This window comes from Amphiura filiformis, chromosome 7 (assembly GCF_039555335.1).
Source record: "Amphiura filiformis chromosome 7, Afil_fr2py, whole genome shotgun sequence".
Classification (NCBI taxonomy): Eukaryota; Metazoa; Echinodermata; class Ophiuroidea; order Amphilepidida; family Amphiuridae; genus Amphiura; species Amphiura filiformis.
The window spans coordinates 16,653,752-16,673,060 of NC_092634.1; the positions used below are offsets into that span (position 1 = coordinate 16,653,752).

Sequence of the window (19,309 nt, forward strand, 5' to 3'; positions counted from 1 at the left end):
TCAATCATTTGTCATTTCACGTAATTTTCAACGGCTTCTCTTTATGTTTGCTTCAATTTTAAGCATCTTTAATTGACATGATATTATTTAGGCAATTCGTCGGTCTTTTTTGCAATGTGTATGAAAATTGAAATGGCTGTCACTTTGAAATTCACCATGGCGACCAAACAACTGGTAGGAAAAATTATTGAAATCCTAGATCTCAATATGACATAAAAAGGCAAAAAAAAAAAAAAAAAATCAAAATCAAAATGTAGCAATACCACAAGGATCCATTATGCATAAATGCTTTAATGATATATCAAAGGCATATTGACCTGCAATGAATAACATTTTCTGCTCCAACAGACATTATGCTTGTCCACCTGAGCAAATCGACCTTGGGTCTTTTAATTTTAAGTTCATTGGAGTAGCAATATATTTGAACGTCAACACTCTGAACTTGTTGTTAAAGTATACAATTATATATTTCACGCCGGGATTTCACGATCACGACTGCCTGAAATATCCATAGAAACCGATGCAGTGTTGTTTTTTAGTGTTGTGTATACTGGCAGTGACTGTGTAGGTCTATGGATAATATTATGAGATTCACCTTACAACATAATTTAATATCAACCACCGCGACCAAGCAAAGAGTACGATACGAATATACGAAGGACTCAAAATCATAGGCATTTATTTAACACCTCAACTAAGGGTAAGTAATATTATCGGGTACATCTAGGGCATCGACGAAAATTATATATCAGAGTGGCCCCGGGAGACGGCCAGGGGGGACGGACAACACCTGAGACGAATATTCGTCTCAGGACAACACGAAAGTTAAAATGCGATCAGGCTCGCTAAAGAAAAGAAACTGTCCAAGGTCCTACGGCCTTTTCTACAACTCAAATAAAATGAGTTAACCTCTTTTGAAGTTGGCAACATTTGACTACTTCCCCGCAAATTCAGCTTAGGTTTAATAACATTTATTTTCGTAATCTGCACCAGAAATTCATCGAACCACGCACTCTTTGATAAGGGGCTATCATTTTATTCGGAAGGGGGTGGGGGCGGGTCCAACTTACAAAAAGTCGGCGTCAATAAAATTGCGACCTCCCCTGTTTCGGCAACAAAGATTTATAACCCCCGCCACCACCACCGATACATCTTACCCACTAAACAGGCTAAAATTGTATTGAAATCAGCCTTTTTGAATAAAATAAACATAGGTCTACTATCAGTGCTCATCTTGTGTGAGTCCCTACATTTTGGTCATCAAAAATTTTATGACCCCTTATTTTTCTTTCCAAAAATATATGACCCCCAGTATATTTGGTCCCCCCTTCCGAAGAAAATGATAGCCCCCTAAAGTTTGCCCCACTACACATCTAGGCCTACGCCACACGCTCAATATTGTGTGATAAACATTTTATACAAGGAAAATTAATAATTCAGTTGCAATTGCAGTAATAAATTCATTCAACATAATTATTACTAACCAAATGATTTTGAGTTAATTATATACTTTATATTCGTTGGCGCAATCAGAAAAGTTGATCCAACAAGCTGCAACAGGTTTCAAAATACTTTCTTTGAGTGTACCCAAATAAATTGCATTTGAATTATTATTCGATCTGTTGTGTACAAACTGGATTTACGTAGGACTATACGGGTGATTCTCTGAAAAGGTGTACTTTTACGTCCCGCGACTTTCGGCGCTCATAAAAGTTTTAAAAGCGGATTTTTTTTTTCTTTTTTGGCTTAGTCATGGACTTTTGTATGTATAAAAATAGTTAAGAACATCCAAGTGGGGAAAAATTAATTTCTTATAGTCAAAAAATTCTTCAATATCTGACGACCCCCCTGAAAACCCCATGTCCCGATGCCACGCACCGAATTTTAGTGATTTTGTAGTATTTTTGTGAGCAAGTGTGGGAAGTGAAAATTACCACTGACTGGGATAAATATCAGGTCTAAGAAGGTTTAAATGCTTTAAACCACTTCTAAAGTCAATTTTATGGAATAATTCAAAAAATTGTGTCAAAAAATTGCTGTCCCTTGGTTTTGCATCGCGCCGTCACATTGGCATCAAAACGGCTGGAGGTGAAGACCAAATATCAGAAGTCAATAATTTGACCCCGTACGCTACCGTTTACAGACGACGAAAAACATCAACCCGGAATAGCTGCACATTGGCAATCTTTTCCTGCCAATTTTGAGGGTATCTTCAAGTATACAGGCGCGTACCTTTATTCAACATCATCTCCAAACGTTTCTGATCAATTTGATATAAGTGTTATTGTTGAATTTTTCCGGAAAATAATGATGATTGAATATGTCCCACAAGCTGTTGTGGTGATATGTAACGTGTGGGTAAGCTTAACCCTGCTATTAACCGTAAGCAATGTCTGAACCATCATCTCCGCTACGTCAGTTCGCGTCACAATTTGCCTTACAGATACCGTGGCGGAGATGATTCTCTATAGGAATTCGTGTAGAAATATCATCTCCGTCACATCACCATCATCTCCATCACAGCAATGTCATCTCCATCACAATTGTTGTTGACCTTTTTTTGACCTTTGACCCAGACAACATGGAATTTGCTATTTGGAAATGTAATTGATATCGTATGTGTTTACTATGTCAGTAGAAATTTATTTAGTTATTTCAAGCAAAATTATGAATATACTTAAGTTTGTATTATAAAAATACCAACAGACATGACTTTTTCCGTACAGCCTGCCTCTCACTGTCCCAACTAAAAGACGAAAGTACAAAATCATATTTTTTAAAAAAAAAAGCAAACATGAATCAAGCAACTTACAAGTTATCCATAAAACTCATAATTAAGAGTTTTAACAATTGTTTTGCCTAAATGTGACGGAGATGATGTTCACCTGGCACAACCTGCAGATTACGCCCTCTATAATATAGAGGGCGCCCCTAAAGATATAGAGGGCGCCCCTAAAGATTGCGCCAAATATTGTTTTCATGCACTAGAGACTTACATCCTTACAGATATGTAAAGGAAACATTTTAATAATCATTTTCAAATTCATATTTGCCTCTCTTCCAATAGTACACCTTTTCAGAGAATTACCCATACCGCAAAAACTACGTCTACAAGCATATATAGGGTGCTTCTGATTAAAGCTACATTAATCCAGGCGCCATTATGGAGTTTGAGCAAATAAATTACAGATCTAAAGCATATACAAACGAGTATTATTTTAAGACCAATTTATTGTATTGGCATATTTACGCTTGTTTCGAATTAGCTTAGCTTTCATCAATAATATTGTATATGCTTGTAGACGAAGTTTTACGGTATACTATCAGGTATGTTCACCTAGGGCTTACCTAAAATCATTTGCATTACACGTTTTTACAATATTTTTACAATGGTTTACATAAAGGTTTCAGAAATATTAAGTTCAAAATTCTTCTAAACAAATCCAAATGAAATGTTACATACCTCGATCAATGAAGAAAGTTGACAACATTTCTTAATAATGTTTGACAGATAATTTTTTACAATAACATTTAAACAACATTATTTTTAAATTTCTTTTGATAATAGCTATATTCAAGCGTTTATAGGCCTATTACATCTGACACCTGGAGACGTTTCAGCACTATGTATAGAAGGTAAGATAATAAATAAACACACAAGTAGTCCCCACTAGTTTCAGTGGTAATAACTTTAAGCACACAAAGCCATGATGATAATGTGCGATCTTTTAAAATGAATTTGATTAATCAAGATTTGTAATGTCCCAACTTACACCTAGTCTTAACTGGATTCAATCAAACTCATTGTATGTATTTTTAAGAAAACGGTTCAAGTTTGAAATTAAAGTAATAATTATGACTTTAAATCCCCCATAGACATGATAGAACACCACAGTTAATAAGCGGCTAAGAAAGTAAGTCAGTTTTCTTTCATTTACCTCATTCGTTTGTCTTAAAATGACCAGAAGCTTTTCTCACAGTTGTTTCTAATAATATTTTATAATATTTGGCAAAGAATAACCAAATTAAAATCGAAATCGTATATTAGGGCTTTAAGTGAAAACAATAAAACTGTGAAAGTGTTGAGAATTTGGTTAGCTGAAGTATGATACCTTGTGGTAAAACAAAATCGAAATAAAGAATCAAATTGCATGGTGCGATTCGAATAGTTACAGTGTTGTTTACTGTGTAAAAGAGATACACGTTTTGGGCGGTTAATGGTGATTCTTCCGATTATGTCATACAAGTATCTATATACATTAAAAACATGAAAAGTAGTAAATGGGCCTTTCCCGACGTTATTAATATTCATGAGCTCATGAATACAAATGAGGTGGGTATGGCTAATTAACGGTTTGAAATACATTTCTTGTTGCGACGATGATCTTGAAATATTTTTTCGTGGTTTACGGAACAGACTAGTGCAGGAGATTTTGTGTTGCGTTGCGGGGAACTTTAAAATATGTTTTTCCACGAGATATTTCACTTGAATGTTTTTCCACAGAACATACATACCACATACGGCATCTACGAATTCTGGCAGTACCTTTAAGAGACATGCTAGACAACCGTGGCGATTATGTACCTTAATTGGACTTGTAGTCTGGATGTGTGTAATATGGATAATGGTAGACGCCTGGCTAGTTGAAAAATATGTTGTCGGTACACGTGTTGCTCCTCCAGTAACAACAACAAATGCAAAAGAAGTAAGTTTGAATAAATAAATAAAATTAGAAAAGAAGACGAATAAAGAAAAGTGGGAAAATTGTGCAAATCCCTGGATCTGGATAATTTTAGCCTGCTCCAGGGCCCTGAAAAAGATAAATCCTGCCCTGAATGGAAGGCCACTGCAGGGTTATAGTACATGATGTACAAAACGTTTTAGTGCTTCGTTTACCCCCACGCCTCCATACATCGGTTAAGTCTCTGTTCTCCAACGTGACAAAACAATGGGACTCGAATTTTACATCACACTTTCTTGCACTTTATCCTCATATCCTTCACAAACTTAAGATCTTTGGTCTGATTAACTTCATAATCAAAATCGTGATATTTTTTAAAGCGCCCGAATCTTTCCTGTGTCATTGGGCTATTCCAGTTGAAATCCATACACTCCCTGTGGAAGACATGACCTTAATCTTCCATCTTAATAATCTTGTATATTTCAATTGGAGTCACCCATTTAGTTAACCCCATTTGAAAATCACACTCCCTGTGTGGAAGAATAAGGTCATGTCTTCCAGGGGTGTATTGATTTCAACTGAAATAGCCCAATTTTAAGCCATAGATTTTACCTTGTAAATTGATGCGTAAGACCTGATGAGAGAATAGACATGATAGAGCAACTGGAAAAGAAGTTTTAGACAAGTCTTTATGCATCAACACATACTAATCGGCTATATCATACCACAATAAGTTCCGAGAACATCTCGCAGTAGTATTCAATTCGTGTATTAGAATATGTGATTCTAGATACAGTTAATTTGAAGGCTGCAATCAGGTTGTCACTCTGGCTTTGAAGGAAGATGATATTTTGCGATCTTTGAAGATAAACCTCCACAGAGCATGATGATGTATCGTCCCATGAAAGATGTCATGGCAAATTAAGTTAAACTGATACTTTGTGCAAATGTGCAAAGTCATGACCAAGTGCACTGGGAGAAACATCCATATGCAGATAATACCACTTTCATTTACCCGGTAGATACAAGCTGTCTCGAGATAGCATTTTGTAACTCTTGCAGTGTTTCATACTTATATAGTCTGTTAACTTAGATAGCATCGTTGTCACCATATAGTATTTTACAAGATGCTTAGTATTTCATATAAGCCGGACAATAAGCGATGATAATTAATGAAGAAAAGTAAAGTATTACTTTCATACGTAAAGGTAATTAAACTATTAATTTCTCACTGGCTCACTGGCTATTTTCCAAAAGGGCCAAATGTGCCCTGACCCAGGACCCAAGATCCATGACCCAAAAATGGAATAATTAGTGAAGTACTGGTTTGAAATGGAAAATAGATTACAGGATGGGGTGCCGGGTATAAACTTACCAGATGGATGATCGAGTTAATACAATAAACTTAAAAATTATTTTTGATATTACAGTCTTCATCTTGGTCTCATCTAGTATTTTATGCAGCCAATGATGAAGAAATCAAACAACCTCTCCAGACGGTAAGGTTTTAAATCTATGCACTAGTTTTATTTAAGTTTTTTCGTTTCGTTTAGTTTTCGTTTGATTTTAGTAATTTGTAATTCCATTGACTGTGCTTTGCAGCTTATGAGACCTGGGCAACCCTATTGTGTCTCAGGCTATTCAGAATTACAAAACAGTTTGACAAAACGTCAGTAATTTCATCAGCGATCCTTCTTGAAAATCTTGTCCGGCATATGTAATGGACCCACTCCAAAGCCATTTGTCAATACTTAAACTTCAATAAACATTTTATGAATAGGATGATTTTACAGTAAGTGTTAAAAATGTTTTTTAATGTTATTAAACATTTTATGCCCTTTATTACCCGACATTGAAACGTTTGTGTTAGTTGGTTATATATTTATTTGCTTTGATAGTCATTCACATTATTTTTACATAATGAAGAAAGAAGATATATTCGTTATATTCGCCACAGGTTAGTGGAAGCAAAGAAAATATTCAGAGTGCAAATACTTGCGAAATGCCTATATTTGATACAAAATCAAAGCATTCTGAATTTGGCACTTGTAAACGAAGGCAACCAATTGAAGGTTCTTGTGAGCAGATTGAAAAACTGATTCATTCTAAACCGAAAAGCACTTGTAATCATCAACGGACACTCACGATCTGCCAACTTCAACAGGTAACTTATTGGGCCGTTCAGTTAAAATTCACACACCTCCTATGGAAGCAATGACCTTAATCTCAAACACAGGGGGTGTGGATTTCAAACGAGTCACCCATTCAGGTAACCGAATTTGGATTTGACACTCTTTGTGTGATAGGTTAAGATCATGTCTTCCATAGTGAATGTATGGATTTTAACTGAAATAGCGCATTTTTGTCATGAGGCTACAGGAAAGGAAACATAAAAATAACCTTTATTCAGCACCCAAAGAAACAAAGACTCTTACCTACCAATCAGGGGTGACCAATCATATTTCCCAAAAACTATAGTCGACTAGAACGCACTGCCCCAAATGTCATCGGAGCTACTTCAACAACACAGTTCAAAGAAAGATTGAAGACACATCTGCAGCACAACTAACTAACCTTGACCCTCCATTGACGTGACACTCTACGGAGGCGGTGCCAATTACAAAGCAGAAGCAGAATCATAATTTACTGTCGTTTTAGCTGAAACAGGTGGTAACACTCATTCAACCAGAGTATGGCCAAAACATAATTATAATATATTATGCTTACCGACTGACGACTAATTGCATCAGGCGACGGTCACTTTCTGGAAAGCTGGACTGTGCCCGGGGGGGTACTCAAGTTTGGTTTTGATAGGGACGTGCCGCTGAGAATTTGAAGTGGACCCATAAATATACCAATTTTCCAAGAAATTTGGACCCATTGATATACCAAAAGTCAAAAATTATGGCCGAATTGAACCCAAATTGTCTTAGTTTTTACAAATTTCCCAAAATTTTGGGAAAATTTTGAAAATTTTGGCTTGATTAAGGAAAAATTGGGCTATTTTCCGAAAAAATCCGAGACAATTTTGAAAAAAGGACCCATTCATATACCAAAATAGGCTTTGAAAAAGGGGTCATTGATATACCAAAAGGCCGAAAATGCTACCCGTATTTGCGACACGTCTCCGTATTGTCATTTGTACTATACTGAGTACACCCCCCCCCCCACCCGGGGGACTGTGCTGTTGTGCTTGCGGGGTGCTTATTGGAGGGGAATTGGGATGTGTGTGTATAGGATGTTTATAAATGTGTTTTTTGTTTGTAAATACTATAACGACACCATAAAACAATTTAGTAACTTTCAGGGATCATCATAGAAAATGTATTATAATAATTATTTTAATATTGTCTCCCATTCAGGACCACGTCAAATGCGATGGCGATGTCTGCAAGTTCGGCATATCAATAGGTCTAATCAACTCAAACACTGGCGCACAGCTATCATGGAAGACTGCAGCAAACATCACCAGTTTAGAGGATACCATTGAAAATCTTCTTAAGAAAAATTCCAGTGGTGGTAACTACGGCTTCTGTTTCCTTAAGTGTAATCCTGCAAGAGGATATAATCCTATTGGCACTCAACTACTCTTATTACCGCAACATTTCACCCCTAACGCCTGTAATGATAAGACTTGTCAAGATGCAGTAGATATCAACGTAATATGGTTAGATTCAACATCCCATAGTCACTTCTTTCGGTCCTTGCCGCAGTCAATCAATGCTTTAAGAGATGCCAAGAAAAATGAACTATTTCATGTTTTTAACTACGATTTAATGCAGTCAATGGACGGTGGTACATTTATCAACGCAATGGCATTAACAAGAGGCAATAAAAACGATGGAGTTGGCAATTTTTTCAAACAATTTCAAGATGGAGGTTATCACGTGACATATCTCGATGATTTGTGCTGGACAGACATGCTTAAAAACCGGGTTATTGGTATACCATTATTGTTTGGAATGAAGCACTACGAATATTACGGTAATATTACGAAAAGTTGGAGGGACATGCACGAAGTGTTGGCTGCCAAAGGTGTAGATCAGATTGGTGTTACACTAGCAAACTGTGACACCATAACAGGCTATAAAAATATATTTTTAGAGCGAGCAATAGAGCCAAAATGTTATAACGGAAAGTTTTATACTGACTACATATTTACTTACATGCAATCACTACAAACAAATCTACAACAGGTCAGAAAACCTTTTTTAAACTATTTAGATCTCAACACGTGTCATGAACCTAGTGGACGACGATGTCAGTCTTTAGATGACAGTTTAGCAAATTTTATCACACATATAAGTAAGCAGAAAAATACTCTTACCTTTTTGTTTGGTGATCACGGCCTAAAATATGGTCCGATTTTGAAAGCCACGAGAGAAGCTTATTACGAAGCTGCACATCCAGTTTGTTTTATAATGGCTTCAAAAGACCTGGACGCAAAACTTGGAAAAGAAAAAATAGACGCATTGAGAGAAAACCAAGACCGATTAATCGATATTATAGACATACGACAAACTATCTATACGTTGTCCCCTGTTAAAGATGGATATTCTTTTCAGATTGAGAAGAATTATGATAACCATCCAAATGGGTTGTTTTACCCAATCAACCCAAATAGATCCTGTAAGACGCTAGGAATAAAATTAGAGTCCGGAAAGTGCGTCTGTGATGAAGGCCAGCCGAGTCAGAAGACAAAAAATGGTAGTAGAGTTAACATGTTGACAGAATTTGCTTTGGGAGAGATCAACAATATTATCCAAGAACAGTTTATGTCTCTGAATAGGAATCATACTTTAGGATTTGGTTCGTGTCAGCGTCTCGTTGGGAAATGGATTGACAATGTACACGAAAGAGTGCTTGATGTAAGTGCATTCAGTTATTCAAATATATTAATTTCATTTGCAGAGCCAGTGCTACAGCCACGTAAACTAGGTGGCTGTCTGGGGCGGCAATGTTAAACACCGCAACAAAATCAACCCTTTCATGCCTGTGAGATCGGCGTCAGAAGTGAGCCTGCCTTGGGCGCATGAAAATGTGCAACCCCTTGCGCCGGCCTTTTTCAATTATAGGTTGACTCTCATTAGGTAGTAGTTAAGCGGGTATATAAGGTGGATTGTGCAAAGCTCAAAACGACATTTTACACTAACTTGTACTTATTCATTCGTTAGATTTCAAACAATTAGCATACGTAACCTATGCAAATACTATAATAGTGCGTGTGTGCTCTTTCTCAGTTCTGAAGATGAAACACATAGCAAAGGCCATTGAACAAGTATGGTCAATTATTTTTAACCTAGGACAATGGCAACTGTGACACAACTGCGCTGAAGATTACACACAGCATGGTCGTGCGGCTGGTGTGATAAACATCATGTGCACATAGGTATCTCAATATAAACACACAGCATATAGCTTAATATAAAAATAAGACAATAAGGTAGTGATGGTGATAACTTTAAAATTAACAGTCTCAGTATCAGCGTATTTTGCGTCACTGTCGTATGCTGTTGTTTTGCTTCATTGAAAGAATACTAAAACTTACTTACTCTGTTCTTTTTGGTGCATTAAACAGTTTCCTCAAATGTTATAATATCGTATACGATTAGTAAGTTTTTAGCGGGTTCGCCGTCGGACAAGTATAGAACTGTTAAGAGTAGCTCTCACTTCTTCAGGACAAATTACCTAAGAACGAGACATGTAGGCCGCCCCTTACCTACTGGTGGCTTTGAAAAGAGCCGTTCACTGAAGATTGTCCCTTGTCAGCAGAGAACAAGCAGATCTCGCCTATCTGCTAATGTAAAAGGTTTGGTGGATCTGAAAATAGCCGTTCACTGAAGACTGCCCCTTGTCAACAGTGAACAAACAGGCCTCGCCTATCTGCTAAATTTAAAGGTTTCCCCGTTAACTGAAGAATGCCCCTTGTCAACAGAAAACAAGCAGACCTCGCCTATCAACTGATGCAACTGCAGAGAGTTTGCAACAAAGTAGGTTGCCCAGTACCTTTTTGTGCGACAGTTCTAAACTTGTCCGACGGCGAATCCGCTAAAACTTACTAATTGTTATGAACTCTCGTCGTAACAGTATATTAATATCTTATTCTCTTATAGAATGTTACGACAACTGAGATGGAAATTTATCTACCCGCCGGATCAAACGCTCCCCAAACAGAGGATTCGTTCTATGTAATTGTCCAAGTTACTTCGAACTCCACTGAAACATCAATAGAGCTGGTATACCACTTGCGCACGAGTTCACACGGAGTGTATGACGAATGCCGTGACAATGGTGTCGATCGAAAATTGTGTATATGCTCGCCTTCAAATCGGTCTACCCTAACTAGGCAGTGGCATCTGCAGGCTCCAAAAGTGTTTGGTACAGCGACTACAGTAGTTAGTTTGAATAGGCATTTATTTATTTACGAGAGAAGGACATCTGATGGTATTGTTCTAGAGGCATCTTGTGATGATCACCAACACATCACATCCACTTATAAGGTTTTACTTTTGACTAATAACAAAACTAACGTAGTGTCATCTAAAGATTTACCATTGACAGTAATTGTAAAATCTGGAATGAAAGTGTTTCTTGATGTGTTTTATCAACTGGATTCTTCTAAAAAGTGGGAATTGGAATATGAAGTTTCGTACAGACAGTTAGCTTAGTAATTATTCATAGGTCTTTATTTAGGCGCATAACCAGCCACGTAAAGTTGAGACCGTATAATTATGACAACTCCAAGCATGCTTTAAGTTAGAGCCAAAAGGAACAGCTGATGGTTAACGCACAAAATGAACAAGTGGTAAATTGGTTTGACCACTTATGTAATCTTCTTAGATATCTTGATATCGATGATGAGGATGAAGAGATCATACCAATCCTAGATGAATTTGACATCTAAGTTGAGTCATTTGAAGGCGTCACTTCTTGAAGGAAAGAGTTGTGACGAGGATGACATACTTCCAGAAGTAAGCATACTTAATCGACGTAGCACTAGTTCAGTGCCTGTATGGGACCATGACAACCCCTCTCTGACATTACAAAATCCACCAGTACGAAGCACTTGTTCAGTGCCTGTATGGGACCATGGCAACCCCTCTCTGACATTACAAAATCCACCAGTCTTAAGCACCTCGTTGGCCGCTTCGCGCGCACCCCCTCGAGGAACTAGAACTAGTTCTAAATCGACCCAGCTTTATGAAATTGTGTTGGGCTTCTGCAACGATGCCAGACCACTTATCTATTCTTAACCCGATCCTCCTGAGTCAAAGCTTGTAACACTAACTACGGAGTGGGGAAGGGTTGTTACCACACCATATGTGACCTGCTACCACGAAATGAGCGTAAAGTCGCAATTTGGTAGTTTCGAGATATCCTGGCTGACTGAGTTGATGTTCTTTGTGTGCCGCGCACCTGTACAAGCCAGTAGTATTTTGCCTCCCATTCACCATGTTCACAAAGGACATACATAAGCCAGTAGTATTTTCTAGACATACTACTGGCGTGTGAAACAGAGAACACCAACGCTGTTATTAACCTATAGTGGGCTTCATTCCCCAGCACGATATTTAATTGTCGGCCACATAACCCCTGGTAAAGTATTGGGATAAAATGTTTATCACTAAAATAAGCCCATGGATGGATCTACGATTAGCTTAAGGGATCTGGAATGAGCGTTTTGAGCGTTTCGACAGTATTTATTGTGGGACATTAGAGCACATCAGACATAAGAAAGTGTTTCTTGATGTGTTTTATCAACTGGATTCTTCTAAAAAGTGGGAATTGGAATATGAAGTTTCGTACAGACAGTTAGCTTAGTAATTATTCATAGGTCTTTATTTAGGCGTATAACCAGCCACGTAAAGTTGAGACCGCATAATTATGACAACTCCAAGCATGCTTTAAGTTAGAGCCAAAAGGAACAGCTGATGGTTAACGCACAAAATGAACAAGTGGTAAATTGGTTTGACCACTTATGTAATCTTCTTAGATATCTTGATATCGATGGTGAGGATGAAGAGATCATACCAATCCTAGATGAATTTGACATCTAAGTTGAGTCATTTGACATGTTTGAAGGCGTCACTTCTTGAAGGAAAGAGTTGTGACGAGGATGACATACTTCCAGAAGTAAGCATACTTAATCGACGTAGCACTAGTTCAGTGCCTGTATGGGACCATGACAACCCCTCTCTGACATTACAAAATCCACCAGTACGAAGCACTTGTTCAGTGCCTGTATGGGACCATGGCAACCCCTCTCTGACATTACAAAATCCACGCTAAGCACCTCGTTGGCCGCTTCGCGCGCACCCCCTCGAGGAACTAGAACTAGTTCTAAATCGACCCAGCTTTGTGAAATTGTGTTGGGCTTCTGCAACGATGCCAGACCACTTATCTATTCTTAACCCGATCCTCCTGAGTCAAAGCTTGTAACACTAACTACGGAGTGGGGAAGGGTTGTTACAACACCATATGTGACCTGCTACCACGAAATGAGCGTAAAGTCGCAAGTTGGTAGTTTCGAGATATCCTGGCTGACTGAGTTGATGTTCTTTGTGTGCCGAGCACCTATACAAGCCAGTAGTATTTTGCCTCCCATTCACAAAGGACATACATAAGCCAGTAGTATTTCTAGACATACTGCTGGCTTGAACAGCTACATGTGCGTGTGAAACAGAGAACACCAACGCAGCAGCCAGGACGTCTCGAAACTACCAACTTGCCACTTTACTCTCATCTCGTGGTAGCAGGTCACATAAATGATTCTATATTTTAAACGTTATGTTAGCTATATGGGTATCTTCTATCCAGCCATACCAAAATAAGTACTTGTAAGCAATTACTACATAATGTCGCTATGTACTTCCTATTCCAGAAATATACAGAACTATTTTTTTTTGAATAAAAAAAAACCATCCTGTTTTGCCACATGAAACATAGACTTCTCCGTAGTCCACTTGCCCATTTATATTATACTCTTAAAACTCTGATTTAATTGATTTGAGCACAATTGATTGATTTTCACATCTGACCGTACTCCCTCTGTTTGTTGGCTTCCCAAGCGGACTACTTACTTTCGATTGCGGTTAACAAGTTTAACACGGTTGTCTATGGATGAGATTGTCGGATTTCTGGCCTACCAAAATTGGCCATGATGTAATGCATCTTTAAATGGATCTGGCTTGTAATTGGTCGCCCAGATCTCGTTATGGTTTAAATCCTCCGGGCATGTGTCATTACCATTGATAACTACATTGTACACAACTATGCAGCGCTTTGTGTACTAGGTGTATGATCGCGTCTATCAGGGCCGGATTTACCATAGGGCCAGATGGGCCCGGGCCCAGGGCCCCCAAATTTTATTGCCCTGTGCAGTGTGTATCTTCCATTTTAGCCGAAACACACCATGTTTTGGGCCAAAATAGGGTACAAAAATTGCCACATTTTGCGCGCTTCGCGCGCTTTGTCTTGTTATGTAGCACAATTCGTCGTCCGTATTCCATAGTGGCGTATAGTGAGGCGCCGCGAATAAACAACTTTTCGAGAAAATCGGGTTTGAAGAAATGCCAATTTAAAATCGAGTTGTGTAAATCAGACATTCATTATATTTTGTAAATGATGTGAAATTTCTGTAGTAAACTAAATAGATTGTATTGTTATATATTTTTCAAAAGAAATAAATACATACTATTGCTGGCAAACTGACAATAAAACTATACGTCACTATGGAAAACGAACAAAACACAATACCCTAACCTTACGTTAACCGTACGCCACCTCGGTCGCCGTGTAATCCCTACATGCCCTATGGCGTTACTTTTCGTCGTTCGTATTCCATAGTGGCGTATAGGTCCGATACGCGTACGCCACTATGACATACGATGTTTTTCATTTTTGCCGATATTTCATAATTATAAAATGTGTATAAAAAGTGGCGTATGGTCGATACGCCACTATGGAATACAAAAAATGTCACTTTGTAACTATACGCCACATTTAATTAATTAATTACTAATTAATTAGCTAATTATGACTGATGAGACTTAGATAAAATGAAAGAGAACATCATTAAAATCATATGTGCCAATTTTCAAAAAAATGACCAAAAATCACTATACGCCACTATGGAATACAGCCGACGAATTCAGCTTGACTCATAGCTATACATTGGTATCAAATGTAAAAGTATGACGTTTAAAGTAGAAAATGAGGGGTGCTACATCCCCTCTTCGTAGTTTGTGTTATACATAAAACCTTAGATTATTAATACACAGATTGGAATTTTCTATGCCTGTGCTCTCTAAGCGTACTCGAATTCAGCTGACGCCGGTACAGCGTACATACCTGGCGACATCGCTTATCTTACGCGCGAAGTTTCTTTTGTGTACGCTGGCGCTGTTTGCGCTATTTTTGAGTCTGCTCACGCGGTACCTGACTTAGCGTCGATCTCCTGAGGCAACATGCCATGTTTCCGCGGTATGCATAAAACAAAAAGTGGGTCAGTAGGACGAGGGATAAATACTGATCTCGTACGTTAGTTTGCTTTGTTTGATTGTTTCCAGCATATGAGGCATATTAAAGCCTCTTCCCTTGTTTTAAGAGCGAAATTGCTTTTTGCCTAAAACCCACGAACATTCGATTTTCAACGCATTTAGTGCTAAATACGGAAAGAAGAGTATTTTAACCAATTTAAATCCATATTCCTTGGAATAATTTCACAAAAATAAAAATCATGGAATTGTTATTAACCTATAGTGGGCTTCATCCCCCAGCATGATATTTAATTCTCGGCCATAGAACCCCTGGTAAGGTACCGTAGAATTCCGTCTAGAAGCATATATGCCTCTAAACGAGGGTTTTTTTTAACGAAAGATATGAAAGGCCAATACCCTTCTCAAAAACATTGCAATAGATTGGTCTTACAAATATACATGTTTGTACAGCCGCCTTTATCAGTAATATACTTAGTAGTTGTTCAAACTCCAAATAACGTTTTTGTTGAGAGTGTCTGCCTCTTGTCTCTTGTGTCAAAAAAACCTCGTTTAGAGGCATATATATGCTTGTAGACGGAATTTTACGGTATTGGGATAAAATGTTTATCACTAAAATAAGCGCAAAAGATGGATCTACGATTAGCTTTTAGGTCATTTGGGTGTAAATAATGAGCTTTTGGCCAGATGGTATACATCTTCGTAGGACAATGGTTAACAACATACCAATTTTAAAATCCGGATATCTTAAGGGGGTACTACACCCATTGCATTTTTTTTGCGGTTTTTTACATTTTGTGAAGAAATGAGAAAAAAAATGGACAAAGTGGTATGCAAAATGAAGGGGCAAATCTTCTCGTTCTATTGGTGACATCGGTATCAATGTAGCTTACATGCTTTTAAAGATAGAAGCCAAAAGGTGGTACATCACTGATGTTTTAAATTCACTTCATTTTGGAAAGCTTACTATCAACGGATTTCGTTAAAATTTTGGATATGTGTTGCTAGCGCAATAAGAAATAATGTTGATATGTAAAATGGGAATAAGTGGTTCCTGATTTCTTTTATGACTTCATGAACTTGGTGCTCAACGACTATCAAAAAACGAACTGGTTAAAATGCTTCTATTTTCAATATTGAGCTATATTTTGTATTTTTAACTTGCGACATTATTTCACTGAAACTTTTTTAAGCCATAGGTAACAGGTTACCACAACCACACTACAGCAATGTTGAAAAAAAGTATTTCTTGTCACCTATACTAGGTAGTTTTTCGTAAGCTTCACTTTTGTGAGTTTGGTAACTATTTTATATTTATTTGTCCAATCCAATTCAACTAGGCAATCTAAATTGTACTCACCATTACACTACATCCCAAGGTATTGCAGTATATCCACCTCACACCTTTTCAATATATATCCAGTAAAAGACAAAATATCAAAATTGATGCCTCATTATGATATCACATACTATCACATGTATTCAAAATAGATGTCTAAATTTGACCTGAACCAAGTGACCTATAACCTGACCTATGATGACATATAGCCTTTTTAAATATCATTTCCTAACAACACATTATAGAAGTTACAAATAGTATTAAATTATCTATGCATCCATTGTGGATAATAATGTATTCTATTCATGTACTCTGTCATGCACTCTACTTGAAAGGAATAAATTATGTTATGAAACACACACCTGAGTTACTAGGATACAGTAAACAAAAATATATAGGGCAAAAGTTATATACTAAAATGGTTTAAAAGCACTTTGTAGGCAGATATATTTTATAAGTTCAGGACATGAGGTGATGAACATATTTATGTACTTCGTAAATTTGCAAGAAAAAAGAAGAAGAGGGGTACTGATGAAAATAACCGGGGTTATCCTGAACAGAATTAGACCAGAGCTAGACAGGGCACATACTTGCACTACGAAGGTTGATGAGGGGTGAAAGCAAACAATCTGCTTCCTGTGATACTTCAAGAAACCTTTATACACAATGCATTACAGTAATATGCTGAAAATTGCACAGGTCTCTGGTTATCCCACGTCTTGGTATACCTAAACTGATTTGTTGATTGTTGATGATATTAGTAGAATGTACGACATGCAACAAAACTAGAGTCAAAATGACGAAATCTTGACAGGCATCCTTTAAGGAGACACCCTAGCCCAATATCTGCTTGTTATTGATGGTGAATTTGCCTTTAATAGAACACCGGACTCAGGGGGACTGGAGCCAACATGCGACATCATGTACGTGACGTCCCCAACACCGACTCTGACCGGGACAATGTTTGCAATTTACAATTAAATGCATATTAATTATATAATAATATTTTCTTATCAAAGATAGTGTTTGTTTGAGATTGATCTATGACACATTTGAATAACTGATAAAGTTTGATGTACCGTCTACCCATCATGCATCCTGAAATAAGGTCAGACGTGCAAAATGTAATATCAAATTGTCGTAAGACGTGATATTAATCTGATGTAGTCCGTCTCTGATCAGTGTAAATCTGTACAGGGAGCAAACTGCGAAAAAATGTGTCAAGCATGCGTTACCCATCCCATCAAACATGATAGTTCGAAAATGTATGCGTTGATTTCCTGACCAATTAACCGGCAATTAACATGAATAAATAATCAGTGATTACCGCTTAATGATGTCCGCTATACAGCCTGTCTCAAAAACAAAATTGTGCAAGTAAAAGCGCCCTCTTTGGCAATTAGAAAATACCGTTGTGACATGATGCTTACATCAACGTCAAGGGCGTAGTCTTAGCTCTCGAATGCCGTTTGTTCTGTTCAATTTGCTTGTTTTAATCTCGAGATATGTTTAGTTAACGATGAAAAGGTACCACTTTATGGAGGGCTTTACGTGTAAATCAGTAATAGCAGCAGGTTTATCAAGTGTTCCTTCGTGAAATCAAATGAATGCATCAATCACACAGTACAATTTTTTTACTGTTTTTACTGTTTTATCATGATGCAGGAATAATGATTCTCTTTTTCCACTTAAAACAGATAAAAAGATAAATAATTCTTTCACATTCTGCTGTAAAATTAAATACATGTGCATGTCAATGATTGTATCATGGTAAAAACTGTTCTCTTAAAAGACATGTTAAAAGACAAACAAATATTGCACACTTAGCCTATAGTTTAATGAACGCGTATTACTTGTTGGGAGAGAAATTAGACAAAATATTGCGCGCGCGCTGAATTGTTGATGCGTGTAATGCACGAGTCCCGAAGGGGAGTGCATTAGACACATCAACATCAGCTATCATTGATTTTATACATGTACAGCTCTCATCCCTAGTAAAAGTGGCACAATTGTGATTTTACCCTTTCGTTGTTAAATAAACATATCTCGAGATTGAAACAAGCAAATTGAACAGAACAAACGGCGTTTGAGAGCTAAGACTGCGCCCTTGACGTTGATGTAAGCATCATGTCACAACGGCATTTTCTAATTGCCAAAGAAGGGCGCTTTTCACGTGCACAATTTTGTTTTGAGACAGGCTGTAGTATACTTCATGTGATAAATATAGAGCAAATGCTGATTTTTTTAAATGTGGGTTTGCGAAAACTGCTATGTTTCGATGTGATGGGTTACAAAATGGGACGAAAATAATGACGAAGTTATCGCATTGCTTTGTGGTGTATTAATTAACGACTATTAAATGAGATAATACATGAACCATGACCATGAATCGCTCTCGCAAAGTTCAAGTTGAATAGATATTTTTTTACCGTCTTGCATGCATGTCAACTGTCCTGAGAAATAAATGTAAAGGGAGATCGAACCCTGGAAAACTCAGCTTATAAAATAGTAAGTATTTAATGCATTGTCACGCTTGTCTGCTAAATATTTGAATGTTTGATACCATAATAGTGTTGTGATAAAAAGAATGTGCGGCTATTCAAAATTTGTTGACATGGTTTATGAAATGAGTAACGTTTACATTAACCATGTTAACCGGAGTCAAATACAACTAATCTAATCCAATGTTCTTCAGAGGCAGAAAGCGTTTATTCAGCATAAAAGCCTTTTTGTTTTTTTCACGTAATATGTTTGTTTTCTTATTTTACCACCAGTTTACAAGTCTTACTAAA

The 19,309-nt window shown here is 37.4% G+C and overlaps 1 protein-coding gene across 1 annotated transcript; it reads left to right on the top strand.

Moving 5' to 3' along the window:
- Nucleotides 1-497: 497 nt before the first annotated feature.
- LOC140156808 (uncharacterized) lies at nucleotides 498-12,299 on the top strand. Its single transcript, XM_072179791.1, has 7 exons — nucleotides 498-700; nucleotides 3,569-3,636; nucleotides 4,505-4,706; nucleotides 6,113-6,181; nucleotides 6,640-6,846; nucleotides 8,045-9,550; nucleotides 10,796-12,299. Exons 2-7 carry the CDS (start codon nucleotides 3,626-3,628, stop codon nucleotides 11,348-11,350), a joined length of 2,550 nt encoding a protein of 849 aa, XP_072035892.1. The 5' UTR covers nucleotides 498-700; nucleotides 3,569-3,625; the 3' UTR covers nucleotides 11,351-12,299.
- The last annotated feature ends 7,010 nt before the right edge of the window (nucleotides 12,300-19,309 follow it).